The following is a 15273-nucleotide window of genomic DNA, read 5'->3' as shown; positions in this document are numbered from 1 at the left end:
AGAGTACGACTCCTTGCTGTGCTAAACATCAGAAATCATGTTTATGGAGGCAAGCTCTGTGTTTATAGTGTTGGTGTGTGGGAGTCCCACTTCAGGAGGAAAAAGGAAACGAAGATTGCTCAGTTATCTTGTGCAGAGCTTTGGCAAGAACATCCTCTATTCATGGAATAGCCTTCATTAAAAAGTCCCAGGGTGTTTTTTAGCATTCAAAACCAGTTAAAAGCAGAATCAACTATTAACTGCTGCAGTTTGGGTTTAAAGTAGTTCCAGATTTTGACAAGAAGCTTCAGGCTAATTATTTATCAAATAAGCTGTCTCCAGCGAGAACACAGCCGTTGTTGTAGACCCTACCAGCTGCTCTGTAGAATGGGTTGATGCAAACTAGGGTGAAGTAAGCGGAAAGCCTCCACCGAAGCCTCAGTGGGTTTTAGGTCAGGCCCCAGGAGCGCGAGATGAAGGAAACGAAGGGCGCGCGTTACGCAGAGCCCCGCGAATGACAAAGCACTGATCTGCTGCCCCATCTCTGAGCCGGGAACCAGAATCCCGTGAATTTCTGTCGACGGTTCCCTTCGCCCACGTGGTCCGTAAGTCATTTCAGCCCCAGCCACTGCTCCTGACGGGGCGCGCGGCGCTCCGAGCAGGCTGGGCGCCCGTCCACGGGGGAGGATGGCGGGTGGTCTTCAACGGGGGGCTTCGGGCGGGGGGGGGGGGGGGGGCTCCTCACCGCTTTCCGCGGTGTTCGTGCGGAGCGGGCAGAGCTCTGCCCACGGTGCACGAGCTGCCCGGTGCCGGGAGGCAGGAGCCGGGCGCTCGGAGCCTTGGGGCCGGGGGCGAGGCCGCGGCGGCGGCCGGCGGGGCGCTGCGGCGGGGCAGGCCGAGCGTTTCCTGGGCAGGGCCGAAGGGCCGCCACCCACGCCCCGCCGAGGTGAGCCCGGAGCGGCCGGGAGGGGGCCGAGGGGCGGCCGAGGGGCCCCGCGGGGCGGGCGGGGGAGCTGGCGGCGGCGGGAGGGGCCCGCGGAGGCGGCGATGCGGAGCGCACCCCCCCCCCCCCCGCCGCCCCGCTAGCGGTTACGGGGCAGCGACCGCCACGGGCGAGAAAAGTAACGGAAACTCTTGCGGGGCCCCGCGCGCATGCGCCGCGCTCCTGCCCGGCGAGGGGCGCGCCGGGCCTCGTAGTTCGCCTCCCCGCCCAGCCCCGCGTCGGAGAGGGGCGGCGGGACTACGGCTCCCGGCAGCCCCCGCGCCGCTAGCCGCGTCCCCCGGGCGGCTCCTGGCGTGTGCGGGGAGAGCCGCGGGGCCGCGCGGCGGGTGAGATGCGCGCGAGGCAGCGGCGGCGCCGGGGGCAGCCGGCGGCGGGCGGGGCCGCGCAGGTGAGGGCGGGGGCGCGGGGGGCGCGCGGCGCGGCCGTCAGGGCCGGGGGGCGGCGGCGGGGCCGGGAAGCGGGCCGGGAAGGGCGGCGGCGGAAAGGTCCTGCCGCGGGGGGGGGGGGGGCGCCGCCACCCTGCCTCCTGCGGGAGCGAGGGAGGGAAACGGCCGAGGAAAAGGGGGGGAGCGGGCATGTGCCGGCGGGGCTGAGCAGGGAGCCTGAGCGCTGCCCTTATTCTTCCTGTTTGCGCGTGGCCTTGGTCTGCCCCGCGCTGAGTGCCGCCTTCGCGGCACAAGGTGCCTGTGCAGGTGGCTGTGCCGGCGGGCCAGAGGCTCTCGCGTATTTGTAGGCGTTGCTCTGTAGGTACCGGCGCCGAGGGTCCAGCAGGTAGCGGTTTGTTCCCTCCTCTGGAGCCCCTGCCAGGAGTTTCTGTCAGAATCCAGACCTTGTTTCCTTCCTTGCAGTCCTGTAACCCCGCTTCTTTACCTTCCTCACAGGATGCAACGGCAGAGAGCTTTTGAGCTACAGTGCTGGTAAACCTGAGGCGTGCCTAGTCTATTAACTGGGCTCTTTAACTGATTGCCAGCCATATTTCCAGTAAAGATAGCTTATGCTGCATGTGACAAACTGGCATTCCTTTTCTAAAATATCTTTCCTTTTAATCCTAGTAATACTTTCTCTGTCTTTTTCTGTATGTAAGGGAATGAAAGATATCCAAGCTTATTGATGTCGGTGTCCCATGTGGTTCCACGCTCCCTTAACCGACATAGCGACACGTAGTATCGGTGGGCTCAGACTGCTTCCTTATACAGGTAGCTCTTTCGGTGGAAGGCGTTGCATGGGGCATCTGAAAATGTCTATTTTCTAGCATTTCCAATACATTTGGCCAGAATAAAATTAATAAGCATGATTCACAGTTCTGGTGCTATCCAAAATGGTAATCAACCTATTTTGACTCAGCTCTGTAGAAATAAATGAGAACAGACAGTGGTTTAAAATAAATAACATGACTTAGCCGTAAAGGGTAAACATAATGGGATGCTTTGATGTATTTACATTGTTGATCCTACAACTAAAAATCAGTGCATCGCCAAAGTTACAAAGTGCAAGTCTGACTTCCTTAATTCCATACTACCAGAGATGACTCGGGTCTGGATAGAGCTGGTCAGTACTCTTTGGAAACTCTCCGTAGTTGGAGTGGACAATGCTTGAGCATTTGTCTTTCCTTCCAAATGCTTGAAATACTGAATCAGATAGTGCACCAGCTTGTAACAAGTAGTTTGAATCTCTGCTTGTGAAACTCAAAAAAAAAAAAAATCCAGAATCCAGTAATGAAATGATTTATATTAAAAGGTTGTGGGAGGCTTTCTTTTTTATCAGATGTGTAGGCACTAAATTATTTTTTTCCAGAGGAACTGATGCTCTATTGTATGCTATGTATTTTCCTCCAGTTAAGAGTTTGTGCAGGATGTTTTTAAGTTGCTTTGAATAAAATGTATCCTGAGTATATTCTATATAGAAGGCTTTTGAGTCTTGGCATTATGTTTTTTGGAAGTTTCAGTGTATTTAATAAAATTCCTTCTCTACCTGCCAGCTTTTCAGCCTACGCCTGCAGAGCAGACCTATGGTCTATTCCCTTCTTTTTTAATTTTTTTTTCCTGTTATCAACTGAAGAGCTTTGCTTTGCTTTGCTAAATTACTGATAATTTGAAGTTATATTCATGTATTGGCCAGCATTAGGTCTGATTTGCATATCATACAGTAGGAAAACACTTGAATTCAAGTTATACTTATAAAATGTTACCAATTTACCCCATATTTGAGTGCAAGGAATTGGTGATCCTGCTGCTTCAGAGGAACATTTATGGCCTTGCTGTGCAACTCCTTGCATTTCACATGAAATAACTGTATCTCTTTCCCTACAGGCAGAGTACAACGTTTCAAAATGCTGGAGGTTATCTGGGTGAACCTAGAGATTACATTTAATGTGATCGTGTATTCAGAAATTCTGCTCCTGCGTTTCATGAGCTGAACTATTTCACAAAGATGAAATCAGATACCTTCGTGGATCTCCAAGTTAACAACGTCCTGTGAATTCAGAGATTTTCTGAAGGAGGAGTAGATTCATCATATACATGGACTTCGTTTGTTGCCCAAGGATACAGTTTTCCCTTTTTTCCTTCTGAAAAGCTGTCTACATGAAGATGAGTTTGCATCCAAGATACAGTCTGGGGAATTAGGTGAAAAAGGACACTGTTAATGAGTTTACCAACATTTATTTCCATTGGTGTTTCCAGATTTTTTTGGCTGTTGTTTTTAATACGGAAATGAAGGACAAGTATAAAACAGCAGAGCTGATGTATTTCTCTGAGGCCTTTATGTAAGCCTCTGTTGTCTGGACCTGGTGCTAAAGGAAAAGCAATCTGCTTTTGATCAGCTGATTGTGACTGTGGAACAGAACCTTTAATTTAAAGTAACTTCCAGCTGAAATTATTTTACTCTCTGGCTTGCACAGAATGAAAGGGAAAATTAACATGTTTTACCGGTCAGGGGCATTTTACTGAACTAAGAAAGGGAAAGTTAGGTTTTCCTAACTTCTAATTTAAAACCAAGAACTGACAACATTTTTCTTAGAATTTGACTACTAGGCAGATCTCGACAGTTTAAAGCAAGTCAGATGTCAGCAAACGACTCTTCTCCCCCATCCTTACAGAAGTTTTCCCCACCCACGTGTCATGTTGCTGCACAACAAACCCCAACGTTGTCTTCAAGTCCCCAGTCGGGGCTCTCCAGTCGGCTCTCCAATGGCAGTTTCAGCACGCAGAGCCTCACAAACTCCAGGGGCTCTGTGCACGGGGTCTCGTTCCTTCTGCAGATCGGTCTCACTCGAGAGACTGTCACCATTGAAGCTCAGGACCTGTCCCTCTCTGCTGTTAAAGACCTCGTGTGCTCTATAGTTTACCAGAAGGTATGGTATAACAGCACCGCGTCCTGCTGTTGGCAGTGTTTTTTTTTTCTTTCTAACAAACTGCTAGGAATATCAAGATGTAATTGGAATGTGCCGAGAAGTTTGGTACAGGGACAGAGATCCATGGCAGATGTTTGCAGTTACACACAAATTTAGCTGACTCCCGAGACAGAAGCTTTTACTTTAAAAGGAATAAACCCTCCTGTTACCTTCTCGCTTGTGAAATCTAATAAAAGAAGGTGTAGTAGTAAACTTCTTGCAAGGATTAGTTTTCACAATATGGCAAGTGTTTTTTCCTTTCCATGATTGTCTCCGGTGTCTTGGGTTTTTCCTTGCTTCAGTTTGTGCTTACTACTGCTGCCAGCGGATGGTCCTGGTACAGTGTAGCCAGCTGTAACCTAAGGACCAATTGTGGCTACAGAAGTACACTGCAAGCCTGCGGACTTGCGTGATGCTAGCTTTTACTTTTGTTTCTACTTAATAATTAAAAAAAAACACTAGACAGCTAATGTTGTATGATTTTTTTTCCATATATGGAGCACATGCTCTCCTCTTTTATGAGAGGACTATTATCAGCGTCATTTCTTTGTTCTAAGACAGTTGACCAAAACATAAAAACATCTTAGGGTACTTTTAAGATGTATCTTGATTAGGCTGTTGCAGTGTTCTGACTCTCTGGGGAGGAAATGCCATCTATCTTGTTTTTATATCCAAGTTTTATCCGTATATTTACGTTAGGTAGGCTAGGTACTACTAACCAGCCTGAAAAGTAGTTAACAGTGTTTAATGTAAATAAGAAATATTTACTCTTTTCCCTCAAGGGAGTCGAAGGTAGATAATTTCGTAGGGAATTGCTTTCTTCATGTCTTTCATTGTAGTGGTTGGTATTTTTGGTTAATTAGTTTAATTAGATGGTTCTTTTTCACTTAATAGCTTGAGAGAAAGTAAATGCAAATGTTATATAAACTCTCCTTTGCATATGCTTGCATATCTTTTTCCCCATCTCACAACTTATTGCGTCTTCCATATGTTTACAAATTAGTTGGCAAGCAAGCTGATTTCATAATAGCTTTATGGGCTACCACAATATACTTCAGCGTGTTAGTTCCTTTCTAAACAGACAAATTATTTGGGTCAACCTTTTTTTTTTTTTTCATACCATGTGTGTTAGGTGTACTTTTTTGCAGCCATTTTAGGGGCCGCTTTTTCTTTCTGTATCAACTCCTTCTCTTTGCATCTGCATATTTCCTGTCTTCTATCTTGAAGAAAGATGAAAACAAATATATTCACACTTATTTCTGTTTTCCCTTTCTGTTCTCTAAGCAGACTCAGCTAAAAGTTTTGCTCAAGTTCTTGTTATAGCTTAAGAAACTTCCTACATGCTCAGCCTAACCTACTGCAAAAGGATTTCAGGATCACAGTTTACCTCTTTCCATCTGGCTTTGATTCAGTGCACGTTCTCCTGCAGCTGATGCTACCAGAAAATGACTGTTCAATGAGCGCATGCTTGCAGGCAGCAAACTGATCAGGAAATGTGTGTGGGGTAACAACCTTATGTGTAGCGGGTTCATCTTTCATGAGGAGCTCTGCAGCCAGTGCACAAGTGGCAATATCCTCCCTCTATCTGATAGTAATGTGCCCTGCCTGGATTTTGTTCTTTGATCTGGTGACTGTTGCAAGCATATAAAATAAATTAGTATTAATATATAAACCTCATATTTATGTAAGAAGTTGTAAACCATGTTCTTCTATGTACTGCCATGCATATGGCTGCCTGTTTTTTCCAGTTGCAAGCTTGAAGCTATTGGGCATGCCTTTAGAATTTGGCAGTGTTAAAGCTTCCCTTTTCTCTGGCATTCTGTGGCTGGCTCAGACTGTCTTCTCTGGACCAGTTCCTGGTTGTCAGCTTTAGGAAACCATAGAGTTTGTTCTTGTTAGCGGTATCTATATATTGTTGCACTTCTTTAATGAAAAAGGAGGTATATTTTTTTATACTTGGAATTGTTCGTAGCTTGTCTTCTATGCTATCTTAACTCTACTAGAATTAAGTGGAATTTTTCTGACTTATTTCTAATAGTGCTTTCAAATCATATTTCCGACTTGTGTGTGTCTTTATACCTTGAACAAAAATGTTTGAGGGAGATGTGACCATCCTTGGTTGCTTGGGAGCTTGAATTACGTGCCTAGCATTATTTGAGGCTACGACTACAATATCAAAAATGTTGATTAGGACTTGCAGCTGATCTCTGAGGGGGCTGGATTTTGACCTTTGTAAAAGTAATTACAGCATCCTCAGAAGTCTTCAGAAAAATGACTTATGCCTTTTCTTTCTTTTTTTTTTTTTTTTTCCAGGGGAAATTAATCAACTGGGGAAAAAAGTCTTGCAAAAGCCTGTGTTGGGGAGCAGTTGAGTTAGGAAACAAGTACTGTGTCTACCTAATGCCTTTTCATAGCATTTATTGTTAGGAAATCAGTACTGCATTTACTTAATGCCTTTTCCTAGCATTTATTGTCAGTCTTTCTGTAGTACTGATGATCAGTGGTGCTTCCTGTTTCAGATGCTGCTGTTCAGTGCAGCTTGTTCAGGTTTTGCAGAAGGGTATTTAAAAGTAGCATCAGCAGAACTGAAACTAAAGAAGCAGCAGACACATATGCAGGGAGAGGGAGATGGGTAATGCAGACGTTTGATGTGTCTCACAACTTTGTTAAAAATGTTCTAAACATCAGGAGAGGAGCAAAAAGACTCTTTCAAGTTTAAAGTTAAATTTGGGGAGGGCTGTGTGAATGGTATTGTGTATTAGAATGCCTAAAAGAAGTCTTCAGGGAAAAAAGTCAACTGTAAACTTGGTAGGGATGCTTGTGAAGATTCTTCATTCTAGTCTTGATCTCTCTTCTCTGTTCATTCCTTACCTAGATTGCTGCATGTTGAAGCACCAGGCATACAGTTCTCAGGGAGAGTCTGCAAAGGAAGCAAAGCAAGAACAGATGGGAAGAGAGGGAGTGTGTTTAGAAGCAGACAAGCGCATCTTTAGCATATGTTGTAGATGGACAGTGTATGTCGTGCACAGTGATCAGATATTAGAGAGACAAGTTCTTAATCTTGTCTTTACATATTGTTTCTTTGTTCTAGACAAGTAGAACATGGGCCTTACTAGTTTAAGACTAGAAAAACCTCTATATGTGGTGATGCCCTGCTGTCTGCAAACAGAATTACGTAGGACAGCATATGGTGCTAAAAGTGATTTATTCTAGCTCATTTATTTTGTCCTGCTTGAAGTAATAGCTACAAATGAAAGACATTTGATTGTTCTGTGTTATTACTTGTACAGCATCAGTATCTGCAGGATATCTTGTGACCTTTTTCTTAAACTTGTGCATCTTTACTTTCATGACTCTGAAACTTCCCTTTTTCACTTTTCTTTCCATGTTGTTATTTCGTCATCTTCCTCTCTATATGCAGAGTCTTTAAGGTGTCATTGTTTACCTTAAATCTCTCCTCTCAACAATATTTATGCTTTCTTACTGATGTTAATTCCCCGATTGTTTCCTGCATTCTGTTGCTTTGACTTGCCTGAATTCAGTCCTTAATCTGTTAATAGCTACTTAGGCAGGTGCCTAACGTGTACTCATATTTATTTCTTCCGCCTCTGAATTGTGTAAGGTGTTCAGAATGCAGTCGCTGTAAGTATAGTTGTGCTCAAAAGGAGTTAAATTTTGCGTATTACACCTGCTTGTGACTCTTTCTACTGTTTCTGTGGTTTCAGACTTTAATTGCTTTTATAAATGTCGTAGTTCTGGTACACAGTGTTTCCTGGTCAATAATTTGAATGATCTGTATTGAATATGATTCTGTCAGTATGCTTGTACTTTTTGATAGCTCTGCCTATCATTCTAATTAGTGGTTGGGATTTAATTTTTGATTACTGGAATATGACTGAAGTCCTTGGGTTCTTCAGAAAACGAGCCAGTTTTCTGTGAAGATGAAGTATACTTGGAGGAGGCAAGCAAAAACTGGAGAGATGTGTCCAACCGTTTTGCTTTGATAATGAAATAAGCCTGACAGGAAAAACACAAGTAATGCTGTAGACTCTTCTAACTGAGTGACGGCTAATTGTATACTTGTATTATTGATATGCCTAAGAACTTCGGTTTTAGTGGGGCCAAACGACAGTAATTTGGATAGGCTGTTCTTTAATGGCTGCTGAAGAGGGGAAAAAAAGAGTGTTCATTTTAGAATAGTAAAAATTATGTTGTGAAAAGACCAAAACATGTGGTATGAGTATGAGCTGTTTTCTGAAGGTTTGGACACTGTCGTAGTAATGGGGAACTATCTAACCTGTTTGTGGCAGAGGCGTTGACTTGGAGCTAAATGTGATTTCTAAACTGCTAACAGATGTTATATTAATAAAATACTGAGAAGTGAAAGAATCCTATTACAAGGATCATATTACAATTGATCTGTATTACTACAGGAGTTGCAGAGATTCATTTTTTAGTAATTTGGTGTAATAGGTATCAGTACTTTAACCTTTTTTTCCCCCCAGGTTAAGCTTGTATTATTAGTTCATGGTGCTTATTTTTGAATGGGTCTAAAATTAATCCAAATCTTGCTTCATAGTCAGGCTGCGCTTGAATGTTTTTTTTCCCTGTTGGTCTGCCTTCTTGACTTGCCATCTGCTTTCTCTGTACGAGCTAAACAAGTCAGCAGTGTAATAGAGTTGGGGCACGAGAAGCCAACAGGCCTTGAGGAAAATGGGAGCTGGGGGAGTACAGGGGCACGGAGATGGTATGTGCAGGGCAGGTGAGCATCTGCGGCGTGGTAATAGGTTCGTGTGCTGGAAAACCTAGCCAAGCAGTAGTCCAAGTATGTCTGTACTGAGGCATCTGGCGAGGGAAAGATCTCCTACAACATGGCTGGAGCTCAGTTCTCTGTGCGATAATGTGATTTGGCACATGACTTGAAAGAGTGGGAGTGGATAGCTGCGTAGGGATGCAGGAGAAGAGATGGGAGTGATTTCAGTGAAGGAAGAGACTTTCCAAGGTAATGGGTGTTTTTGCACCATTAGACTTCGGGATTAACTTTCAGCGGTTTGAAGCATTTGTTTTGAGTTATGACGGGTCATGAGATATTGGACCTTGAAACAATATCCGCCTACGCTTTTCCCTAGTGTGAATTTTTGGCGACTGGTCCAGAACTTTGTAAAGTAAGTCCTGGAACTTGAACTAGAAGGATCTTTCGGTTACTGCCAAGCTAGAAAGAAACCCCAGTTGTGTTTTGCTCCAGCAATGCTGGCCGCTGGATGTTGCGTTCTGGGGAAAAAGAACGGTGTACCGGTGCGCATCAGGGAGAAGCAGGCATGCGGTAATACTTTGTTTGAGCGCTCTAGATACGCCAGTTTTTTTCCTCGCTCTAACTGTAGTAATGCAGTAGTAGTGTTACTTGTGCTAGTACCACCCCAGTACAAGGATTACGTGAGTTCTTTATGTGAGTTAATAATGGTGTACCAGAGATGAATTTGGCACAATCCATTGCATACGTAGACTTCCCGCAAGTGATTTCCTGTAGTTAGATGCTCTTTTGGAACTGTTAACACTGGGAACAGTCTCCTTTTTGCTTTTAGGAAACAAAGTGGTATGGGGATTAGCAGTTTATATGTTCTGAGTGACTGCGCAGATAGTTTGGGCTTTTAGGCAGGAAAGTAATAGCTATATAATCCGGTAAGATAAAACAAGCTTTAAAAAATTCCACTTTGAATTTTGTTTTCAAGTTTACGTTAGGAGCTCTTAACACTTCAAAGGAGCTGGATAGTGTATCTCCTTAACAGCTTCATGTAGCCTAGCATAAGGACAGCTATAAAAGCTCTACTTCACTGCAGTACAAGAGAGAAAGATCTGGTAGTGTACAATGTGAGCACAGTTTAAGCTTTGCCTAAGAATCCTGTTACAAGATACCACCTGAAGCAAACAAACAGCCACCACAACCAAAACCCTGTGTCAATCACCAAGGTTATTGCTGGCCAGCACTCCACATGTATCCTTCTGGCGAGGAGGGTTGCGTTCCCGGCCGTGGCATGGGGCGGAGGGGCCAGCAGGCAAGAAATTAAGGAATATTTTTCTCAGAAGAAGGGGACTTAAACCAGTGAAGTATCACAGGGGCTATTTAAAATCTGTGATTTGTAGGTGGTGTTGTGAACCGAGTACAAAGAGGCAATAGTTCATACTATATCTCTGAGTCATCAGTTAGTTGTCCGTCCTGGCAGCTGCAGTTAACTACCAGCATCCGTAAGGAGTGGTTATCTGCAGGCAGATAGCATATTCTTGTTGACTTTCTCTCCCTTTTGTTGGGATTAAGTTATTCAGCAACATAATGCAATAGATATGCTATAATTAGACGTTATCTTGAGGATTAAATGAATTGTAGCATTGATGTGATAGCTTTCTCTTGTTGATACTAGCATTAAGTCTGATACCCGGCTAAACAGCATGTATAGGATCAAGGAATAAAACCTCACAGCACATATTCAAAAACTGTAAATACATCTTGCTTTCTTGGTAATTGAGGCACAGAGGCCTTTTTACTCATTTACCGGAGATCCAGATTAACATTTTTTTTTTTCCTGTTAAAGGGGCTGGAGGAAAATCTGTAGTAATTTAGTGTAAGGGGCTGTTGGAGCCCATGCAGCAGTTGGAGGGTGAGCAAGTCCTTTACTTTCTTGTAAGAAATGGAAAACAGCCCCTCAAGGGCTCTGCATCCCACAGAACACTGTTGTGAATATTTGATATAAATGTGCAGGGTGTGCACACCAAAACAGAGAAGGCCAAATTAATGTTTTGGATAAAATTGCTACCGGAAAGAGGAAATTATTTTCTCTCTGAGTGGGAAGGGAGTGTGAAAACAATGGCCATGACGGATACCTTCATTACGTCTTTGATTTGGTAGAAGTGAGTCTTTCGACTACTTTAGCTAAGGACAATTGACATACCACAGGCTTCATGCAGTTTAGACCCTCTTACTTACGACGCCAGTCCTAAATTACCGAGCTGTAGTCTGTTTATTACCTAATCAATTGAAAATTTGTTGTGTGCTATTCTATATTTTTTCCGCACATTCTTCCTGTCTTCTGTCAAGCCCTTTTGTGTGTTTATTCACACCTCGAGTTTGAGTTCTGGTCCAAACAAAAGAAGCTGGTTGATGGCTGCTCATTGCTCTCATGGTTCTATTCCTGCTCTTTTTATCTGTGAACTGTTAACTTTTAAACTTTTCAGTTTAATATGTATTAATCACATTCGACAACGTTATAAAGAGTGGAGAAAATACAGAATAAGAGTCATTTTAGTGGAATGTCATGGAAATATGGCATGTTATGTAGCATATCTATTCCCTGTATGAATTGGGAATATTACCTTCTGCCCTTGGAATGAACTGAGTTCTCCTTTTCTTGCATCTGCAAATCTAAACCGTTGCGGAACACCAGCACGGAGCCTCTTTGGCTTGTCCCTCAATGGAAGAGTGGCAGGTGCTGCTGGAGTGTCTGGAGCTGACTGCCTGGCTGATCACAGTGTCTGTGAAATAAGGGTTGCAGGTGGTGATAAGCTGACTTAGAGAGATCTGTGTCGGCTTTCAGGTGCCAGACTGATTACGTATGTCTGAGAGATAAAAAGCCCAAGTATTTTTCCATTTCGGGCTTGCAAAAGTGTCACTGTTGGTTAGCAAAGAGGGAGGGAGGCAGGGAAAAAGTTGTTATCAGTGGGTTTTGTTTTGTTTTATTTTATTTTTATCGTTTAATGCTACATTTCAGTTCAGAAAATGCCTCAGTTCCCCAAAAATGTCAAGCAGATAATATTTTTTTCCCCCGTGGAACACTTAAAACACTCAAGTTCTGTAGCTGTTATTAAAAAAAATCATTTTGTGGATAGGATTAACAAAGCATGTGTTAATTTAGATTTTGCTTTCTATTGCAGTTCCCAGAGTGTGGTTTCTTTGGCATGTATGACAAAATTCTCCTCTTCCGGCATGACCTGAACTCAGATAATATTTTGCAACGGATTACATCAGCAGAAGAGATACATGAGGGAGATCTGGTTGAGGTTGTTCTCTCTGGTAGGTATTGTTAACAGTGGAACAGCACTTATTTCAGTTGCTTAAAAGAAAACAGGGTTTTACGGAATATTAGTATCATGCGTGCCTTGAGCTCTTTTGGCTAAGCAGTCTCACACAGGGTCAGCGTTTTGGGGTAGAGATTTCCAAGAAAATTGACACAGTACTGATGCTTCAGTACTGAGTTTTGTTATTGTTTTCATGTTTTAATCTTCTTCAGATTTATTAATTATTGAAATGCAGGTACGATTCAGGATTTGCTTTTCCAACCATGTTCTTGGTCTTCTTTTGCTTAGATTTGTCATCATTCCGTAGCTTTTGCATTGACAGTTCATATCACTAAAATGTTTCATACAAATGTAGTTGCTGAATCATACCTATAAGGCCAGTCTTAATGGTTATTGTATTGTTTGAAAACAATTTCTTTTAAATGATGAAGTCTCTAGCACTGGCGGTATTAACCTGTAGTTCTCTTCAGTAACATCAATGAAGCAAACCCTGACAGGCTTGGGTTGTATGTGTATCGGAAATACCTTGTGGAAGTCAACCAGAAGTCAGATGCAGACTGGTAACTAGTTAAGCTACAAATGGCAGCTGGACTAGTATTAAGCGGTGCTTTCAGGCTTTGAAGATGAAGTGCCAGACTGAGGCTGTGCTCTAGAAAGAGATGTCTTGGCTGTCATGGGGTTAGATTTGTTACTTGGGTTGATAAAGTATGACTTCCAGAGTTAGAAGGCTGAGCTCCTTGGCTGCATTTCAGGACCTAGGCATGTTTAGCCTGTTTAGTAATTGATCATCTTGGTTTGAGCTTTTCATTGCTTCTGGTTAGTGGCACATTGGGAAAACTTGTGTGTGTTTCTTCTTGACAGTCTGACAGTTTCCTTGTAAACAGAGACAGATCACCAGAAATTGAGGCGTTTTGAGGACATAAATCTCTTTCAGTAGGGTTTTTAAAACTGAGACATGGGAATCTGAATATGAAGCATTAGTGTATATTTTAGTCAAAGAATAAAAGACATTGGGGTAAGGTAATGTTAGCATAAATTCCATTTTTTTTTTTATGTTACAAAGAAACAGGACAAAAACAGTACAACAGGACAAAATATATTTGTGCTTGTTTAAGAAAAAGAACAGGACTAGTGGAGTTTCCAGTGTTCCACAGAAACTATCCGCAGTTCTGTTTTGACAGACATCAAGTTCATTCTAATAAACTTTTATTGAAAAAATCTTTTACAAGATGAAAGAACCTGTGGAACTATCCTTTGTTTGAAAATGTTGTAGGTTACAAAACAACTTGAAAATTAATTTGTTTCATCAATTGTTTACCTTTAACAAAGCTTGTTGTATTTTTCCTTCTTGACTTACTGAGGTTTTCAACATGAAAGGAAAAAAAACAAACAACCAGATGATTGCATATTTTATTGTGACTCATACTGTTGATTGGTTGTGGCCATTAGCCTGCAAAGTCCACAGGATTTTTTTCCTCAATAAAAAAGCTTACTGAAAACTATGTAATCTTCTGAATGCATTTTTAAATGGTATACAGTATAATGCTGATGTCTAAATGGCTTATTAGTGTTCTTTGAATCTGCCATTTAAAAAACAATCTATTCTTTTCATAAATCCTTGTTGATCTTATGGCAAGAACCATAACTTACTGCAATTTTTTAAAAGCTTTGGCTACAGTTGAAGATTTCCAGATTCGTCCTCATGCACTTTATGTGCATTCCTACAAGGCTCCTACTTTTTGCGACTACTGCGGAGAGATGCTTTGGGGTTTGGTACGACAAGGGCTGAAATGTGAAGGTAAGTCTGATTTTTGCTGTATTTTTGTTATGTATATTTGTAACATGTAGAGGAAGAAATTGCATCTTGTTCAATATGGAAACACGTAGCATTGGAAATCTTCCTGCATCAGGAAACCTGAGTTCTGATCTTGGCTTTAACACATGTTGTGTGACACTGGGCAAACAAATGATTTAACAACTGTTCTTGTCTCACTTTGAAATAATAGCTAGCTGACAAACGCGTGTTCCTTGCACAAGGAGCATGTACTTTGGAGAGACTCCCGAAGGGGAATCCCATTGCTAATGGCCTTCGTCCAGCTGGCTGCAGAGTGTTCTGCAGCCTGCTGACAGGTACCAACCCTGCCTGCTCGCTGGCTGCTCCTTGGCTCGTCTGCTCCATAGTGAGGGAGTGGTGAAAGCCTCCTGCTGGGAGAAGTGAGGAGGGAGATCAGCTGCCTCAGAGTCTTGTACCTTGTTTCTAGAGCTGTGCTTACCGGAAAACAGTATTCAAGCATGCTGTGCAAAAACTGCTGTTCCTGTGAATTGCATCAGGAACACTAAAATAAGAGAATTTAACAGAACAGTATGTTTCTGTCTTCACCATTCTTTTGGGTCTACTTTTAAAGATCCCTTTTATCAAAAACAGTTTGTTACTATTTTTGTTACTTTTTAAAATTTTTGTCTGCAAAAACATCTCTTTCAGGTTGCGGGTTAAACTACCATAAACGATGTGCCTTCAAGATTCCAAATAACTGTAGTGGAGTGAGGAAGAGGCGTCTGTCTAATGTGTCTTTACCAGGAGCAGGGCTTTCAGTTCCAAGGCCAGCACAAGCTGAATACACAGCCTCTGCCTCTGAAGAAGTACGTAATGTGAAAGGGGAAACCATTTCTGGCTTTAAACCTTTTAACATCTGGGGAACTAGTTGATGTTTTAAGTGGTTGAAAATGAGCAGGAGAGAGTTGAGCTTGACCGTTATGATTGGTTTTAGTTAATTTTTAAATCTCTGGTGAGTCTTAGACTGTGACATTTACAGATAATGCTATTACTGTGAGA

The 15273-nt window shown here is 42.8% G+C and overlaps 1 protein-coding gene across 2 annotated transcripts in view; it reads left to right on the top strand.

Annotated features, from left to right (window-relative positions):
• Positions 1-1214: 1214 nt before the first annotated feature.
• PRKD3 (protein kinase D3) overlaps positions 1215-15273 on the top strand; it is a 39962-nt gene continuing 25903 nt past the window's right edge. Inside the window, exons 1-6 of one of the 2 annotated variants that reach the window (XM_066993910.1) lie at positions 1243-1370; positions 2067-2178; positions 3292-4334; positions 12297-12435; positions 14107-14238; positions 14923-15080. In XM_066993910.1, the coding sequence (XP_066850011.1) occupies positions 4044-4334; positions 12297-12435; positions 14107-14238; positions 14923-15080 (720 nt within the window). In that variant the 5' untranslated portion in view covers positions 1243-1370; positions 2067-2178; positions 3292-4043. Of the gene's footprint in view, positions 1371-2066; positions 2179-3291; positions 4335-12296; positions 12436-14106; positions 14239-14922; positions 15081-15273 lie in introns of both variants that reach the window. The other variant, XM_066993909.1, reaches the window with a different exon arrangement.

This window comes from Anser cygnoides, chromosome 3 (assembly GCF_040182565.1).
Source record: "Anser cygnoides isolate HZ-2024a breed goose chromosome 3, Taihu_goose_T2T_genome, whole genome shotgun sequence".
Taxonomy (NCBI): domain Eukaryota; kingdom Metazoa; phylum Chordata; class Aves; order Anseriformes; family Anatidae; genus Anser; species Anser cygnoides.
This window is presented reverse-complemented; position numbering and strand designations above follow the sequence as displayed.